The sequence below is a fragment of the Phycodurus eques genome, chromosome 9, assembly GCF_024500275.1.
Source record: "Phycodurus eques isolate BA_2022a chromosome 9, UOR_Pequ_1.1, whole genome shotgun sequence".
NCBI classification, from domain to species: domain Eukaryota; kingdom Metazoa; phylum Chordata; class Actinopteri; order Syngnathiformes; family Syngnathidae; genus Phycodurus; species Phycodurus eques.
This window is the reverse complement of record NC_084533.1, coordinates 14,115,692-14,134,351: the sequence shown is the minus strand read 5'-3', so window position 1 is coordinate 14,134,351 and position 18,660 is coordinate 14,115,692. Positions and strand designations below refer to the sequence as shown.

At 40.2% G+C, this 18,660-nt stretch overlaps 2 protein-coding genes across 2 annotated transcripts; both read left to right on the top strand.

Moving 5' to 3' along the window:
• The first annotated feature begins 921 nt into the window (after positions 1 to 921).
• Positions 922 to 12,378, top strand: gdf9 (growth differentiation factor 9). The gene is made up of 2 exons (XM_061686145.1): positions 922 to 1,267; positions 11,486 to 12,378. Exons 1-2 carry the CDS (start codon positions 931 to 933, stop codon positions 12,376 to 12,378), a joined length of 1,230 nt encoding a protein of 409 aa, XP_061542129.1. The 5' UTR covers positions 922 to 930.
• Positions 12,379 to 13,311: 933 nt separating this feature from the next.
• Positions 13,312 to 16,279, top strand: LOC133407626 (cytochrome b-c1 complex subunit 8). Its single transcript, XM_061685700.1, has 3 exons — positions 13,312 to 13,387; positions 13,747 to 13,922; positions 16,103 to 16,279. The coding sequence occupies exons 2-3, from the start codon at positions 13,769 to 13,771 to the stop codon at positions 16,195 to 16,197; spliced, it is 249 nt and encodes an 82-aa protein (XP_061541684.1). The 5' UTR covers positions 13,312 to 13,387; positions 13,747 to 13,768; the 3' UTR covers positions 16,198 to 16,279.
• The last annotated feature ends 2,381 nt before the right edge of the window (positions 16,280 to 18,660 follow it).

Here is an 18,660-nt window from a genome sequence, read left to right as displayed (position 1 = left end):
AATATCCGACATGTAAATAAGCATTGCTCTGATTGGCTCACTCATCTTCTCAATGTAAATATGGAAAACAGCTTTGCTCTGATTGGCCATTGCCAAAGGGCACTATCTCAGCATCCGGGCCAAGCATTCATTTCAAATCTATGTGGGGGGGGGTCTTGCTATCATCGCGAAGCAGAATTCAAAAATGCACATCCAGCTATGTGTGAAAGCTTATTTTACAAAGCCCTCCTCCACAGAATGTGTCGGAACCCAGCACAATTCTGGTTCCGAAATGGTTAGGAATTGCTGTAAAAATAAATTGAAGCCCTATTTTCTTCCACTGGTCTGAGTTTGGCAGGTGATGCAAAGCTTTGCACATGACACAGCAACCACGAAGTGGCCAGGTACTTGAATAATGAGCTGACTTTTTACATAACAAATCCATGCAAATCTGATCTGGTCGTTTTGGATAGCAATACTTGTACTGCTTGGGCCTGAGTATAAAAACGACAAAGTGGTGAGTTTTTCATTGAATAACAGAGGATTCCCCCCCCCCCCCCCCCCCCAAAAAAAAACAATCTGGTAATTTGCATTGTTCACTGTGTCATGGAAAACAATAACATAGCACATGACCTAAGAGCTGTAACAGATACAATAGAAAATATATTCCATTTAAACATCTCAAAACAAATTTATGTTATTAAATGTCAAGAAAAAATAAATACAATAAATTATTAATAAAAAATAGATTAAATACATTTAAAGAATGAAACTGCTAAAAGTTTCCGTGCTAGCGGCTGGTGACGTTATATAGAGTGCCGGTTGATTGGCAACACCTGCGCTTGTTGATCAGGGGCGCCACGTGCGCACAGTTGGAGCTTCAGTGTGGCGATTTTTCTTTAGCTTTTCGGCCCCCGTTACCCCTGTTTGTTTTGAGTGAATAAAAAGCAGATGTTGATGTCACTTGCACTTCGTTGTTTTCGCGCTGTACTGTTGTTGCTGCTGGTCAGCAGCAGCTGCCCGCCGCCGGTTCGGTGCTCCCTGAGCGGGTTGAGCCAGTACGCCTATGGGACCATCCTCTCCCCGCTGTTCAAAGCTCTGTCCGAGCACGGAGGCTCCAGGTGGAACCCGTCATCAAAGATCAAACCTGAGCCCAAGTACATCAAGTATTTGACGGATGTGTTCAAGAGAACGTCCGGAGCTCGAAGGAGTCTAGAAGGGGACGCGGTCTACAACGTCGTCAGACTGATCCAGCCACAGGAGCATTGTCTTGCTAAAAGCCATAAAGGTGAGCATAACTGCGACACGACATTGGCTGCACCGTGGAAGCGACCGCAACACCAGCAGAATACAGTGGAGGGGTCTATTAGCCTATGATAAAAGTTAGTAGCTGCGGCGACAAATGAGTACAAAGTCCAGATATCTGTTCAGAAGTCGTCAGAAATATATCGGAATTAGTCAAGTACAGATATCTGAAAAATATACTTCAGTGGTAATTCGCCACTGAATTCAACGAGGGAGTTACTCAAACTTCTTTAAATTATCTTTCTGACCCAACCCACGCGGAAGTGGGTTCTTGTAGCGAGATATTGTTCTCAATAGTTACTTTAGAATAAGACATAAGTACAAGTAAAAAGTAGTCGTCCAAATAATTACTGGGGGAAAAAAACTATAGTGAGCAACTATTAGCTGATTTATTTTTTTAAATAGTGCACCAATGGCAAAAATATAAAATGGGAATATGCATTTTCAAATAGCCCAACAATATAACAAACCTTTTAGAAATAATAAAAATAAGGCAAATTCAGCCACCATAAATGGTCTTAAGTTAACTTTTTTTACACTTGTGAAAACTGCACAATCAGATCACCAGGCAGAGATTGTGTAATTTTATAATTTGATTATATTGAATTTCGATAGCGGCACGGTGGATGATTAGTAGCACATCTGCCTCACAGACCTGGATTCAAATCCGGCCTCGCCCGTGCAGAGTTTGCATGTTCTCACTGTGCCTGCGTGGGTTATCTCCAGGTACTCTAGTTTCTTCTCACATCTCAAAAATATACATGGTAGGTTAATTGGATACTCAAAATTGCCCGAAGGAGTGAATGTGAGAGTGATTGGTTGTTTATATGTACCCTGCGATTGGCTGGTGACCAGTTCAGGGTGGGGCCCGCCTCTTGCCCAGAGACACCTGGGATGGGATCCAGCATGCCAGCGATCCTAGTGAGGATAAACTGTATGGGAAATGAATGAATGAATGAATTTAGACAAATGGATTCATCCACATTTATCAGTAATGCTGACAACTTCAGTGGTGTGCATACATTGTGGATTTTGTTCTTCTTCCCTGCTCTTTTTGAATGCGCACAACCCTTTCTAAAGCGAGGAAACGAGCACTTGAATGGGTCGCTCAAACTGCGATGTGCATTCATATGCTGTGGATTGACCTGCTTGTTTTATTCCACAGCACATTTTGCAAATGCAAATTGAGACATCCTCTCGTATGTTTCTCAAGTTCAAGTGTAGTTCTCGTAGGCTGAAATGCCAACATTTTAGGCAGACACGGATAACAGTGCTGTTTTTTTCCGTACTCCATCCATTTTCAATACCACAGCTGGAGCCTATTTGTAAGGTAAAGTAAGGTTTAAGGTGTAAGGTTTCTGCCATGGTTCATGTAAACAAGTCACTTTGAAAACTTTGCTTCTGTGTGAGGGGGCATGGCGATTGTGTGCGGTCATGTCACATGACTACCTGGCTCAGCTTTGTTGGTCAAATGGTCAAACTTCGCTACTAGTTACGTTGTCGTGGCTTGCTCATTAGATGTTTCATGGGAGTGTAACAATAATGGGGTCTCTAGTCCCATGATGCTTTTTTAATATATATATAAATATATATAGCTCTTCAGTAGCTTACGCCAACAGACTAACCAGGTGAACCATGCGGAGGTACCAGGGAAATTTGCACAAGTGACATTGTAGAAGATCACCCTGCCTGGGCTACCTTTGCTCGGGACACCATCCAGGCCAATGAAGATGCCGGCTCAACCCGGACTGGGTGAATGCCACTTCAACAACAACAACCGTTCCATTGATTGGTGAAACGGAGTCATGTGACAAGTCTGGCAAACCAAGATATATTGCACAAGCAATAGTAAAGGGACGGTCTAAAATGCTTAAAGGTCCCGTGCCATCAAAATCAAATTTTTTTTCTACGGTTTTATGCATAACGTTGGTCAAAATTAGTGTGTGACATGGTTTAAGTTTGACGTCTTTGCGATTTGTCCATTGAATACAAAAGGCAATTAACGGCACAAGTCTTGCAAAAAGACTGGATCAGATTTCCATGTATTGGTGATGTTACGGTGGCCTGGAAGTGCAAAACAATGTAACAAATTGTGAAACACTTACATTTCGGAAACCTAACAAAACCCGAAGCACTTTTACATTTCAGAAAATAAATTAACAAAACCAGAAACATTATTACAAAAGACTAAAGAAATTACACAAGACGAAACACTCGGAAAGGCAATGTCCCATTTCACAGACATTCTTTTGAAATCCCATGCGCTTTCTCGGCAAGACCCGCCGCACTTCAACATGATTGGCTCCTGCGGGACGGGTAGGCTACGCAGATGCAGGAGTTTAATCCATTCACATTCCTCTTTCAAATATGATTTTATTATGTAAAGTCGAACTGATTCTGATCAAAATTAAAACTATGTATTCGTTAATTTAGAACACTGTAATTGTTTGGTGACCACCTGGACTGCTACATTAACTGAAAACCGGCCAGAACTGGATTGCATATGCCCGTGAAATCACCAAACTTGGCAGTCATTTTTGTGCCTCTTTCGACAGAGAGAAGCTCCTGATGCTGAAAAGGTAAATTCATCAAATTGCTTCGTTGTTTTTCAAATGGTGCATCTCTATTGAGTTTTCTTCACAAATTGAAGATAACTTACCCAATGTATACGTTTGTTTTTCTCTTTTTTTGTCACAGGCAGCAGGTTTTAAGTAACGTTAGCCAGCACTAGCATAGGTGCTAGCTAGTTTAACTATGTGTGCAGATTGTAAAAGCTGCTCATACCACAAATAACACATTTAGCTTCGAAATGTGATAAAAAAAACTGGTGAGTTTTCAAGTCACTTTTCTGCGCATTTAGATCAATATTTGTCATTCATTTATGAATTCTGCCTATCCCCACTAGGGTCGCGGGCGTGTTGGAGCCTCTCTCGGCTATCTCCAGGCGAGAGGCAGGGTACACCCTGAACTGGTCGCCAGCTAATCGCAGGACACATATAAACAACCAACCATTCGCACTCACATTCATACCTATGGGCAATTTAGTCTTGAATTAACCTACCAATATTTGTCAACTTAAGTTAAATCCAGATATTAAAATGTGAAATCTGAATGTTAAATGTATCTAAATACAAATTGGCTGGCGAACAGTTCAGGGTGTACACCTCCTCTCGCCCGAAGATAGCTGGGATAGGCTCCAGCACGCCAGTGACCCTAATGAGGATAAGCGGTACAGAAATTTGATGGATGGATAAAAATCGTAAATCTAAATGTTAAATCCATCTATAAATGTTAATCTATATCTAAATATAAATCTTAAATTTAAATATATTAAAACAAAATGTTAAATGTATATAAATGTTAAATATACATTTAAATATAAAAAAATATAAATTAAATGCTAAATCGGAATGTTTCGGGTCGAACTAAATATTTAGTTAATATGCAAATCACACTGACAAGAAACGGAAGTACCAAAATAAAAGGTGTGCGTTTGTACCGTCAAATAACAAAATAAAAAATAATCTTATACAGGGAAATTGAGCCCTGGAAATTTATTGTCACTCACTGAAATAACAAACCAATTATGGAAACTTTATTTGATGAGTACTTTGAGTGTTTAGTGTCATTTTTCTGAAGTGTCGCAGGGTGGGAGGCAGGGGGAAGAAAAGAGAACCAGCCAGAGACCGCCAGAGTCACAGACCACACACTGAGGCCTGCCCGCCTCAGAGTGCTTGCTCGCTGGCCGCAAGACAGTGGACGTCAATCCTGGAGGTGGATTTGGAAAAACAAGTGGGGAGGGGAAAAATAACTGTTGCTGATGCTAATCTTGTTTTGTTCCCACCCCCTTTTTCTTTTTTCTTCTACTTCACTTCTAATATTTATATTTAGATATCGCTTTAACACTTGGATATAAATGTAACATTTAGTTTTAAGATTTAAATTTACATTTATACAATATATTTATAACATTACGATTCATAGTTAACATTTTATATATAACACATTTAATATTTACATATATATTTAACATTTTTATGTCCATAACATTTAATCATATTTAGATATATATTTAGCATTTAGGTGTGACATTTAATATTTGGATTTAACGAGTTGACAAATATTCTAAATGAGCAAAAAAGTGACTAGAAAATTTGTAAAAAAAAAATGTAACCACTGTTTGTAGCTAAATGTGACAAAATATTGCTGTTATTTTCAGGCTGAATCGCTTTACAAACGGCACCCCATAATTTAGCTGCTAGTTTAGTTACTAGCTGAAATGCTCTATTTGTGTGGTTAAAACTATGCTAAAAGGTGATATTGGAAAACTTGTATCTACTGTACAACATTTTCACAGAGAGCAAATATACTGTATATATTGTTTACATTTTGGGTCACGTTGCTGAGTGTTGTGTGATGTCCGTACCCCTAGATGGGAGCAATGCCTAAGGCATGGAATTGAGGGGTGATAAAGGAGGAAATGAAAGCATTCAGTCTCCAGTCCAAGACTTCGTTGTGATACTTGATATAAGAACACATTTGACTGTCTTTGGAGTCATACTATGGCTTAATTTAGAGCAAAAGACAAAAATATGTATCTATATATGTAATATGTGACATACGGAGCAAACGAAGTTAGCGCTGTATGACAGAATGCACAGGGAACATATTGAGTTTTGCTGTATCGCTTTGCGCTTTTGTAATATTTGGTTGTGGTCTTCATTAATTAAAACAGTTCATTTGGTTCACTTCACTAACACATTTTTTTCCCACAGGAACATTTTTGCATTCAGAAAAGCTCTAAAGTGGTAAGCACTATTACGTGTTTGTCAAAATCCTGAACATAAAACCGGAATAACCCTGCGATATATATACAGTGAGGACTCCAAATTGCCCATACATGTGCATGTTCTCTCTTCAATTGTGCTAATACAGTGGGTATGGAAAGTATTCAGACGCCCTTAAAATTTTCACTCTTTGTTATATTGCAGCCATTTGCTAAAATCATTTAAGTTCATTTTTTTCCCCCACAGTAATGTACACACAGCAGCCCATATTGACAGGAAAAAAACTGAATTGTTGACATTTTTTCAGATTTATTAAAAAAGAAAAACTACAATATCACACAGCCATAAGTATTCAGACCCTTTGCACAGTATTTAGTAGAAGCCCCCTTTTGAGCTAATACAGCCATGAGTCTTTTTGGGAATGATGCAACAAGTGTTTCACACCTGGTTTTGGGGAGCCTCTGCCATTCCTCCTTGCAGATCCTCTCCAATTCTGTCAGGTTGGATGGTGAATGTTGGTGGGCAGCCAGTTTCAGGTCTTTACAGAGATGCTCAATTGGGTTTAAGTCAGGGCTCTGGCTGGGCCATTCAAAAACAGTCACGGAGTTCTGAAGCCACTCCTTTTGATATTTTAGCTGTGTGCTTAAGGTCATTGTCTTGTTGGAAGGTGAATCTTCAGCCCAGTCTGAGGTTCTGAGCACTCTGGAGAAGGTTTTTATCCACGATATCCCTGTGCTTGGCCGCATTAATCTTTTTTTCGATTTCAACCAATCTCCCTGGAGCTGAAAAAACACACCCACAGCATGATGATGACACCACCATGCTTCACTGTTGGGACTGTATTGGACAGGTGATGAGCAGTGTCTGGTTTTCTCCACATTTCCCACTTGGAGTTAAGGCCAACAACTTCAATCTTGGTCTCATCAGACCAGAGAATCTTATTTCTCACCATCTTTGAGTCCTTCAGGTGGTGGTGTTGTTTTTTTTTTTAATAAAGCAAACTCCATGCGGGCTTTCATGTGTCTTTCACTGAGGAGAGGCTTCCGTCGGGCCACTCAGCCATAAAGCCCCGACTGGTGGAGGGCTGCAGTGATGGTTGACTTTCTAGAACATTCTCCCATCTACCGACTGCATGTCTGGAACTCAGCCACAGTGATCTATGGGTTCTTCTTTACCTCTCTCACCGAGGCTCTTCTCCCCCAATTGCTCAATTTGGCCGGACGGCCAGCTCGAGGAAGGGTTCTGGTCGTCCCAAACTTCTTCCATTTAAGGATTATGGAGGCCACTGTGCTCTTAGGAACCTTAAGTGCAGCAGACTTTTTTTTTGTAATCTTGGCCAGATCTGTGCCTTGCCACAATTCTCTCTCTGAGCTCTTCAGGCAGTTCCCTTGACCTCATGATTCTCATTTGCTCTGACATGCACTTTGAGGTGAAAGGTCTTATATAGACAAGGGTGGCTTTCCTAATCAAGTCCAATCCGTATAATCAAACACAGCTGGACTCCAATGAAGGTGTAGCACCATCTCAAGGATGATCAGAAGAAATGGACAGCACCAGAGTTAAATATGAATGTCACAGCAAAGGGTCTGAATACTGAAAGCTAACATAGTAGGAATTAAGAGGATTTGTGCCATATCCTTTGTAAAACATAAGTGTTAAATAAACAGGCATGACTGCAATATTTCATTGTATGTCAATATTTTTAAAGGTTTTATGAAACAAGCACATCTGTAAAGTACAGTATTTCCTTTTTTTTTTTTTTTTTTTTAAGAAAACTGGGATCTATAGTTCAAAAACTTGACGTGATCGAGGAAAAACTGAGATCAGTTTTGATTCCGCACCAAAAAATGTGTTATAAACGGCTGTCAGACCTAACTTACCAAAAATTGTCTTCCCCAGTGTTATTTAACTAAAGGTATTTTGGAAGTGATTCCCATGTTAATTATTTTAGGTTAGGAATCATCTTTATTTGCCAAGTATGTCCAAAAAACACACGAGGAATTTGTCTCCGGTAGTTGGAGCCACTCTAGTACGACAACAGACAGTCAATTGACAGAGAACACTTTAGAGACATAAAGACATTGAGAAAAAACAGTCACTGAGCAATAAAGGGTTGCTAGATATTGCAATAGTCCGGTGCAAAGGGCGCCGAGACTTCAAGCGAGTAGTGCGTTAATCTGGGACAATGTTGATTGTGCAAATGTTGCAGATACGCCTCAATCAGTGTGCAAATGGAGCAGATGCTACTCTGACATGAGTGGCCAGTATTGGTCAACAACAGATATGCAAATAGTTCAGCGTGGCGAGACTACTACAGTGAGTGCACGAGTAATGTATAATTGGCCCCACAGAAATGTGACAACAAACTCAAGTCAAACAATTGCCTGCATGTTGTCATGGAATTGTAGGTTAGGTGTTTAAGAAGTTGATTGCAAGAGGGAAGAAGCTGTTGGAATGTCTACTAGTTGTAGTTTGCATTGATCGGTAGCGCCTACCTGAGGGAAGGAGCTGGAAGAGCCAGTGACCGGGATGTGGAGGGTCCGAGAGGATTTTGCACGCTCTTGTCTTAGTTCTGGCAGCATGCAAGTCCTCAAGGATGGACTCTTTTAAACTTAGTTTAACTTTAAAATGGCACCTTGCAACTAGGAGATAACCTGCTTGGCTTTGCAAACAAACAATTATTTGTTCTCTGGTTCCATTTTGTGGTTTAGGGGAATAAATACACACCAAACTTTTTTTTTTTTGTCTTCTTTCACCCCCCAATACGGCGGATGACTGGTTAGCACATCTGCCTCACAGATGTGAGGAGTGGGGTTCGAATCCTGGCCTCGCCTGTGTGTAGTTTGCATGTTCTCACCATGCCTGTGTGGGTTTTCTCCGGGTACTCTGGTTTCCTCCCACATCCCAAAAACATGCGTGGTAGGTTGATTGAAGACTCTAAATTGCCCGTAGGTGTGAATGTGAGTGCGAATGGTTGTTGTTTTTTTATGTGCTCTGTGATTGTTTGGCGACCAGTTCAGGGTGTACCCCGCCTCTGGCCCGAACATAGCTGGGATGAGTCACGGGCATGCTGGAGCTTCAGTGAGGATAAGTGGTACAGAAAATGGATGGATGGACACACCAGTGCTATGATTCATTCAGCAGTCATAGGAAAAGCATTATAACACCGGGTTTATAGTATATTGAAACTTATAATGGGAGTTAATTGTGTCATAAAATGGACAAGGGATGATAGTGTATAATCTATCTCCTGTTTGTAATAACTTGGAAATTATCTTTTTTGTTCAAAACTGTGTGGCCAAATTATAGCCATCTATCATCATCAAACTAACTAATAGACTCAACAAAAACACAATTGTGACACCACAGATTTTAATTTACTATTGATGTAAATTATGTTCTCGTGTTCAATTCCGCTGTGTGACGATGTAGATGCTGGACACGAGTGCATAATCAAGGGAGTCTGTGGCTACATGGATGAAGATCCAGAAACCTAGTCCAAGAATATGTGGCAAGTGTTTACCACACCATGGTACAAAATGTGAGATGTGGGTGACAACTTTAGAATTTTGGTAATGAGGAAATCTGGGGCATGTCAAATATTTTGTAGTTGGAATGGTTTGAATAGGTCAAGAAATGTTGGAGCAGAGACTGATTTAGAATATAACCTAAAATAGCAATTTTGTTTGTGTAAAAAATGTGGAAACTTTTGATAAATTGTGGCTTTTGGTGTGAGGGAAATTTTTGGATTTTTAATTTTGAATGGGAAGGATGTGACTGCATTTTGTTTGTCATGGGAATGCATGGGAATTTTGTGGGTGAAAACCTAAATTTTTGTAAAACTGGAGTAAGTTTTTGGAATGAGAAAAGTGCAAGTACACATGGTGTGAATTCTTGCAAAAAAACAGAATTCATTTGGCTTTGGTTAATTTTTTACCTTGTTGCTTTTTTGTAGGGACTGGATGATAGTGCTTCCACTGAGACCATTGAAGACACTACAATGGGCATTTATGTCCTCAAAGAACATGCCTCAATTGATGACTCTGTATGATGGAGTTGTCCTTGAAGGCATCAAGGTTTTGCAAAACTTACATAGTGTAGCACTAGCCATTGCTATGCTTTTTAGACTCATTTATACAATAATCTCAGATACCCCAGTGACCTGTTACACCTTTGAGGTAGTGGTAAAGATTATGGCCAAGTATGGCAGGAAACTCTTCAACAGAGTCCTGAAAAACAGTCTGCTCCTGCTCTAGGTGCAGTAAATGTGCTGTCAACAGAAAAGCATGTTAAAGTTCCAGTTTAAATTTGTATTTTATTTATTTTAACATGGGTTTTCCGTTAAATAGAATGACTCCTCAGACTTGTAGTTTGTGTATATTTGACTGTTGTAGTTTATTTTTTATATATTTTGTTATTGTATAATCTTTATTTGATTTGTATATTTTATTGATCTCTATTTTGTCATTTTAAGCTGTGAAGTAGCAGACAATTGTATTTGCGCTGTTTCAAACTGAAATTCTAAAGATTCTGTTTAAAAGATTAAATGTTAAAATACATTTTGAGTATGGAATTGTTTCTCTTTAGTGCAAATCAGTTATGCATATGGTTTTAATACATTTTGGGAAGCCAAATTTAAAAATATTTGAGCTAAATTTGGTACTACACTGAATAAAATGTATTTTAACATGTACAGTACATCAGTTGGACTTGATTAAAATGTAGTAAATTAAGTAATTTTCCCCTTAAATCACACCAATTTACCACATATAATCATGCACAACCAATGTATATGTTCAAATTGAGTAAATTCAGTTTCTTTTGGTTTTTCTTGCAGTGTAGCGACAATGAAATTACTTTAATGCAGTCGAATACCTTCATTTAGTATTAACATTGAGAATCAATTTAAAGCTACATTAAAGCCTGGACATGATGAAATTAACTTTACATAATGAATAGGTGTTACATACCTGTACACTTGCATAATACAATTAATATTACTGTTAGATTTATAAGCATTAGTTAAGTGAGGTAAAGAGGAGAAAATGCATACATTTACCACATTTTAATTATGTGCAACCAATGTACCTGTTCAAGTAAATTCAAAGGACTTTCTGTGTAGTTACCAATTATTCAAGTACCTGCCCACTTTGTGATTGTTACCCACCCACTCAACTCAGCTGAACGACAACACAGCATGTCCGGGTTTTAAGCGAACAAGTCTCAGCCACAGCCAAGCCACACAAATAGTCTAAAGTATGCATATGTTGTTTTACAACAATGCTTAACTATATTTATAATATAACTGGCAGAAATAGCATAACATACTGTCAGAATCTGATACCAGCCCATGCCTAATGGACAGTAATTGTGAGTATATTTTAACACTGTTGTTTTCACCCATTTTCTTACAGAGCGTTTCACATTGGATCTGTCCTACAGCCTTGATCGAGTTAGAGAAAAGGAACAGCTCAGGAAGGTGACACTGCTTTACAGTTCCACTCACATTAACTCCGTGTGCTTCCTGAGCATCAAGGAGCAGGAGCACTCGAACAAGTGTCCGCTATGTCCCGGCATCCACCAAGCTGTGAACTTCACGGCCACTGCGGATGGCTTGGGAAGAGAGAACTGGGTGGAAGTTGACGTCACTCAGCTTCTTCTGCCGCCTTCAAACTTCCCAAAGCAAAATGTCCACCTGCACATCAATGTCGTCTGCCCCGTGGAGAAGCAACCTGGGAACGAAGGCCATTTGGAGTTCACCGTGGGGTCCCCTCCAATACTGCTTTATCTTCATGATGACAGCAAAGTGTCACACCAGACATTGCCACCCACTGCTGCAAACATGCTTAATGAGCAGATGGTTTTCAAATCCCATCAACAAGTGCTTCGAGCCAAGAGACGGCGGCTAAGGAGGGAGTCGGCAAAGAGCAAAGGAAGCGATAAAAGCCTGGACATCCACTTGCCGGAGCTTCTTTCAGGCTCGGAATTTCCAACAAGTTACTGTGCTTTATATGATTTCAGAGTGCGATTTAGCCAGCTTAAACTGGATGACTGGATCGTTTTCCCACCCAAATATAACCCCAGGTACTGTAGAGGCATCTGCCCGCGGACCAGTGGCTTCATCTATGGTTCACCGGTCCACACCATGGTACAAAACATCATATACGAGAAGCTCGATTCCTCTGTGCCGAGGCCCTCGTGCATTCCCTCCCATTACAACCCCATGAGCGTCATGATCTTTGAAGACGGCTCCTATACTTACAAGGAGTTTGAAGACATGGTGGCAACCAGGTGCACTTGCCGCTAAAACAACAAACGGACAAACCGCTCACCCTCACTCAAAATGAAAATATTACCATAAACCTTTGGGCCACTATTCAAACATAAAATGTTCTGACCAGGCTCTGTGATTTCATCAAGGGTTAAAATCATTGTGCATAGATGTTTGTTCTGGAGCAGGTGTGTTAACTTAATGTATTTTAACATTGGGGGAAAATGTCACATAATGTTTAATTTTTTTTGATACATTATCAGAAAAGATGCAAATTCATCCCATTTCACCTTTGCAATAGAGTACTGATATGAAACACTGGATGAAAAAATGTGTAGTAGATTTATTATTATTATTATTATTTTTTTTTATTTTTGTTAATTTATGTGTGGGTAGTTTGTCGTTATTTAAGTTAACACAGTACGTATTAATTCACCCTGTTCTGGACCAAAAGCGAAGAAAAATCAGTCACAAAATCTTATCAAACCTTTTACATATTGTTTTATTCCTGGGCATTACAGAGAGTTGTTCTGAGTGGCGGCTGTCTTCAAAATGTCCAGAATGAAAGATGTCAAGGTGTCCGTGTGTATTTATTAATTCTGGTCACTAAGTGACTGCATACCTATGAATTTATACTGGTTAAATGTGACTACATGCATGCCTTGTCTATTTATGCCAATTATGTGAATTCACTGTCTGTCTGTGTTCAGCTTCCAAATATTCAAACTGATGAAAATAGGTCAACGTTCTCTGAAGAGTTGGGAAATAAATAACAGCATGCATACATTTGGTCTTTTTGGTTGTTTTTTAAAATTTGTTGTTAAAAACAATATGGGCAGTAGCTTGTTCACGCTTAAACGCTGACCTTTTTTTTTTGTTTTTGCACAAGTTCTGTGCTGTCTGTAATCACATCATGGAATCCTGCAGTGATTTGGTCTCCAAGCCGTTAGATGGCAGTAAAGCACTGTACGTTGGACTCCACATAGTCCTAAACGAAGGACACGGGAACCTTCAGGAAGCGACGACGACGACGACAAGACGGACGGTAAGTATCACTGGCAATACAAACTCTTTAGTGTTCGTGCAGCGATGATAGACGACCATCTCTAATAACACTGATCGGTGGATTAAGAAGACCTTTCTCTGCCTGTGGGGTGCCTCCCTTAACGACCAGAGACGAAATGGCTCAAGGTCTATGCTGTAGCCAGGCCACCGAAGCTAATGCTAAAACTTGCCGTTGCCCTTTGACTCAACTTTGTTTTCGCAATCATTTAGCAATAACTGAATTGCTATTTTGATTATGCATGTCCGGTCATGTTTACTTAAATTAGCACATTTTTGGCTTCTCGTCTCGTATAGGCTTTCTAATCGCGTCCACAAATTGTAGTCCTTTGTGTTTCACAGTTCGGTTGCCATTCGGTTCAACATGGGCCGTCACTTTGGAGATTTGGCCAGGATCAGGCATGTCATCACATACAGCCTGTCCCCCTTTGAGCAGAAGGCATTCCCAAACTATTTCTCGAAGGGAATTCCCAATGTGTGGAGAAGGTTCACGTCGTCTTTCTTCAAAGTAGCCCCTCGTGAGTATCTTCTACACTGTTCACTATTTATCAATGTGGTGGAATACAGTCGCACAATATTTGAAAATCCAATCACATCCACAGTTACACAGTCCTCTGTTTATGACAGCCTTGACATACTGTACTACGTTTTGAGGTTAGATTTGTGCAGTGAACCAGTTTGACCAGTGATGATACTCAACTACTGCTGTACTTGCTGTTTACTATTTAATTTGTTTGCTTTGCAGTGGTTGGCAAATTGTTACTGTAATTATGACGAAGTTACAAACACAAACTATCTTGTGCAGTGGTGTAAGAATAATGTTAGATTACAGTGGTGAACCCCCTTTTATCACGGGGGATATGTTCCAGACCCACCCGTGATGTGATCTATCGCCATCTAAAAAAAAAAAACATTTTAAGCCCTCCCACATGCTTGAAATACATTTAAACTTAGTAAAACAGAAGCACATGCAGGTATTTGCCAAAAAAATAGAATGTTGAGGGGAATGTCCGTTCAGTTCAATTTGTTTCAAAAAGTGAAACCTGTTATATTAGGTCACCACACAGTGAAATATTTCAAGCCTTGTTTCAATTTTGATAATTATGCCAGAAAGACCCCAAAAAACATCCAGTATTTCACAAAATTTGAATATTTCACGTGACCAACATAAAAGGATCTTAAACACAGAAGTGTTTGTCTTCTGAAAAGTGTATTCAAGTAATATGCCATCAGTACTTTCTTGGGCCTCCTTTTGCATTAATTACAGCATGGAGATGATCAGCCTTTGGCACAGTTTAGGTGTTGTAGGCCAAGTTGCTGTGATATTGGCGTTCAGGTTGTCTGCATTTCGGGCTTTCGGTTCCCTTATCTTCCTCTTGACAATACCCCATAAATCTTCAATGAGGTTCAAGTCAGGCGAGTTTGCTGGCCAATCAAGTACTGTTATTCCATGGCTATTAAACCAGGTGTTAGTCGTTTTTGCTTTGTGGTCAGGTGCCAAATCCTGCTGGAAAATAAAATCATTTTCTCCAAAAAGCTCGTCGGCAGTGGGAAGCATGAAATGCTCTAAAATTTCTTGGTGGACAGCTGCGTTGGTTGCAGACTTGTTAAATGACATTGGACCCACACCAACAAGTGACATGCTTTCCCAAACCATTGCCGACTGTGGAAACTTCACACTGGACTTTAAGGAGCTTGACTTTTGTACTTCTCCAGTTTTCCTCCAGACTCTGGGACCTTGATTTCCAATTGAAATGCAAAATTTACTTTCATCTGAAAAGAGGACTTGGGACCACTGGGCAACCGACCAGTACTTTTTCACCTTAGCCCAGCACAGACGCTTCTGATGTTGTTTTTGGTTCAGGGCTACAACTGTAGCCCATGTCATGCAGACATCTGTATGTGGTGGGTCTTGATGCACGGACACCAGCCTCAGTCCACTCCTTATGGAGCTCCCCCAGATTTCTGGGTCGCCGTTGCTTGACAATCCTCTCAAGGCTGCGGTCATGCCTGTCTCTCGTGCAACTTTTCCAGGCAGCATTTTCCCCTTCCTCTAAACACTGTTAATGTATTTTGATACAGCGCTCTGTGAGCATCCAGCTTCTTTTGCAATTTATTTTTGAGAGCTTTTCTCCTTTATAGAGGGTGTCATTGATTTTATGCACAACTGTCAAGTCAGCAGTGTTCCCCATGATCCTGAAGTCTACTAAGCCAGACTGAGACTGTATAAAGGCTGAGGAAAACCTCTGCAGGCGTTTTGTGTTAATTAGCTGACAAGTTTGGGACACAGGAAGCCTACAATGTTGAACTTTGTCATGATATTAAAATTTTGTGAAATACTAGATTTATTTTTTTGGTCATTCTGCCATTAATCCTCAAAATTGAAACAAAGGCTTGAAATATTTCACTTTGTGTGTGGTGAACTAATATACAAGTGTCACTTTGAAACATTGAAATAAATGGACTTTCCCTTGATGTTCAATTGTTTTTGGCACATACCTGTATGTAGTCTCAACACAGAATTTAGCCATTTTTATTTTTTATTTCCCTTATAAGAGAAATTGTCTGAATGAAGTCGAATAAATTATATTGACTTCACTGGAACAAAATGCAATCCGTAGCTTCTTTTTTTGTTGGTTGCACAGAAGGTTACAAAAGCTGAACTAATGCATATGCTGTTCCATATGTTCATTTGCAGCAATGACCCTCATGTACCTGACCTACTCGTGGGGCAACAGTGTTCATGAGCAGAGCAAGAGGAAGAATCCTGCTGACTACGAGAATGATGAATAAACTATTGCCAGCTCTAGGCGTCTTGTTGTAAAATGCTGCTTCTGCTTCCCTATTAAAGATGAAAAAATATTTGTGAAATCAATTCCAATTGTATTAATCATCCATTTTCCATACTGCTTATCCTCTCTAGGGTCGCAGGCCCATTTGTATTCATTCTTCCTTTCTTGTTTAGCTCATGGCATGCCTGTATTGGAAGGGTTGGTCATTCTTATTCTTATACATTGTGTTTGGGATGTGTAAAAGGCAAGACTTAAAATTTTACTAAATAAGGTAAATGGAAGGTGAACTGTGTACGACTGTTTAATGGAAGTTAAGAACAAAAATATATTGGTAGAAAATAGAGATTGAAAACCGTGGATAAAACACAAGTTCAAATTTTGTGATATTACTGGAAAAGGACCGGGGTTAAATCCCCGGCCCCGCCTGTGTGGAGTTTGCATGTTCTCCCTGTGGCTGTGTGGGTTTTCTCCGGGTACTCCGGTTTCCTCCCACATCCCAAAAACATGCATGGTAGGTTGAGTGACAACTCTAAATTGCCCATAGGTGTAAATGGAAGTGTGAATGGTTGTTTGTATGTGCCCTGCGATTGGCTGGCAACCGGTTCAGGGTGTACCCCGCCTCCTGCCCGATGATAGCTGGGATAGGCTCCAGCATGCCCGCGACTCTAGTGAGGAGAAGCGGCTCAGAAAATGGATGGATGGATAAAAGAAATGGAATGATAATTTCAAAATATTCCCAGATAATGTGACCTATAACCAGTACAACTGAATAGATGTTTTTAAGGAATATCTAAGGGAAAAACATAACCATACAATAATGTGGTTGCTTAAATATACACACCCTCAAATACTTTGCAGCACTTTGGCTCATATAACTACTCAGCCATTTTGGGTATAGAGTGTTACAGTATACTTTTTCCACAGTTTATGTTACAACCTCACCCCAAAATGGAATACGGAGGCCACTGTGCTCATCGGAACCTTCAAAGCAGCAGACATTTTTCTGTACCCTTCCACAGATTTGCGCCTCGAGACAATCCTGTCACAGGTCTACAGACGATTCCTTAGACTTCATGCTTGGTTTGTGCTCCAAAATGCCTCGTCACCTGTGGGACCTTGTATAGACAGGTGTGTGACTTTCCAAATCATGTCAAATCAACTGAATGTACCACAGGTGCACTCCAATAAAGCTGTAGTAACCTCTCAAGAATGATCAGTGGAAATATGAGCTCAATTTTGAACTTTGTGGCAAATGCTGTGAATACTTATGTACATGTGAGGTTAGTTTTTTTTTTTTTATTTGCAAAAAAAAAAAAAAAAATTCACATTAAGGGGTGTTGTGTGTAAATTTTCAGGTGAAAAATGAATTCAATTTTGGAATAAGGCTGCAGCATAAAATGTGAAAAAAAGTCAAGCACTGTGAATACTTTCTGAATGCACTGTAAAAGTCTCCACAGTGTGGTACATCTTAATGTAGAGATATTTCCATCCATTTTCCATGCCGCTTATCCTCAAGGGTTGCGGGTGTGCTGGAGCCTATCCCAGCTATCTTCGGGCAGGAGGCGGGGTACACCCTGAACTGGTTGCCAGCCAATTGCAGGGCACACAAAAACAAACAACCATTCGCACTCACATTCACACCTACGAGCAATTTAGAGTCTTCAAGTAATGCATGTTTTTGGGATGTGGGAGGAAACCGGAGTGCCCGGGGAGAATACCCACGCAGGCATGGGAAGAACATGCAAACTCCACACAGGCGGGGCTGGGGATTGAACCCCGGTCCTCAGAACTGTGAGGCAGACGCTCTAACCAGTTGTCCACCGTGCCGTCCGTAGCAATATTTGCCCACTCTTATTTGCAAAAACACTTTGAGTCTGCCAGATGGCATGCGATCTGTGCGCAGCTCTCTCCAGATCACTCACGCAGATGTTCAGTGAAACTGTTCTTCATTCCTTCCTCCCTCCTTGACTTAAGGATACAGTTCCAGGCACCTGAAGAAAAACATCTCCAAAGGATGATTTCCCCCCCATGCGTCGCTGTTGGTATAGTGTTTTTCTGGTGATGAGCAGAGTTGTACTTGCACCAAACATACCTTTTCGAATTATGGCCGAAACGTGCAACCTTGGTTTCATCTGAACAGAAGACATTTTCTGCACATGAGTTTGGAAGAGTTAGTTTTTTGCAAAATGTACAGTACCAGGGCTTGGATGTTTCTTTTCTTTAAGATGAGCTACATCCCAGACATAGGAAGAAGACGGAAAATTGTTGCATTTACTAAATAGCCAGTTCTTGCCTGAGCCTACAGCTCCTTCAACTGTTCAATGTTGCCATCTACCTATTGGCAGCTTACCACATTTCTTTGTCTTTTCAGCATTTTTGGATCAACATTTTGTACCTGGGCCTTCAGTGGGGACTTACCCAATTTTAGCAACCTCTTAATACCACCACTATCATAAACACGATA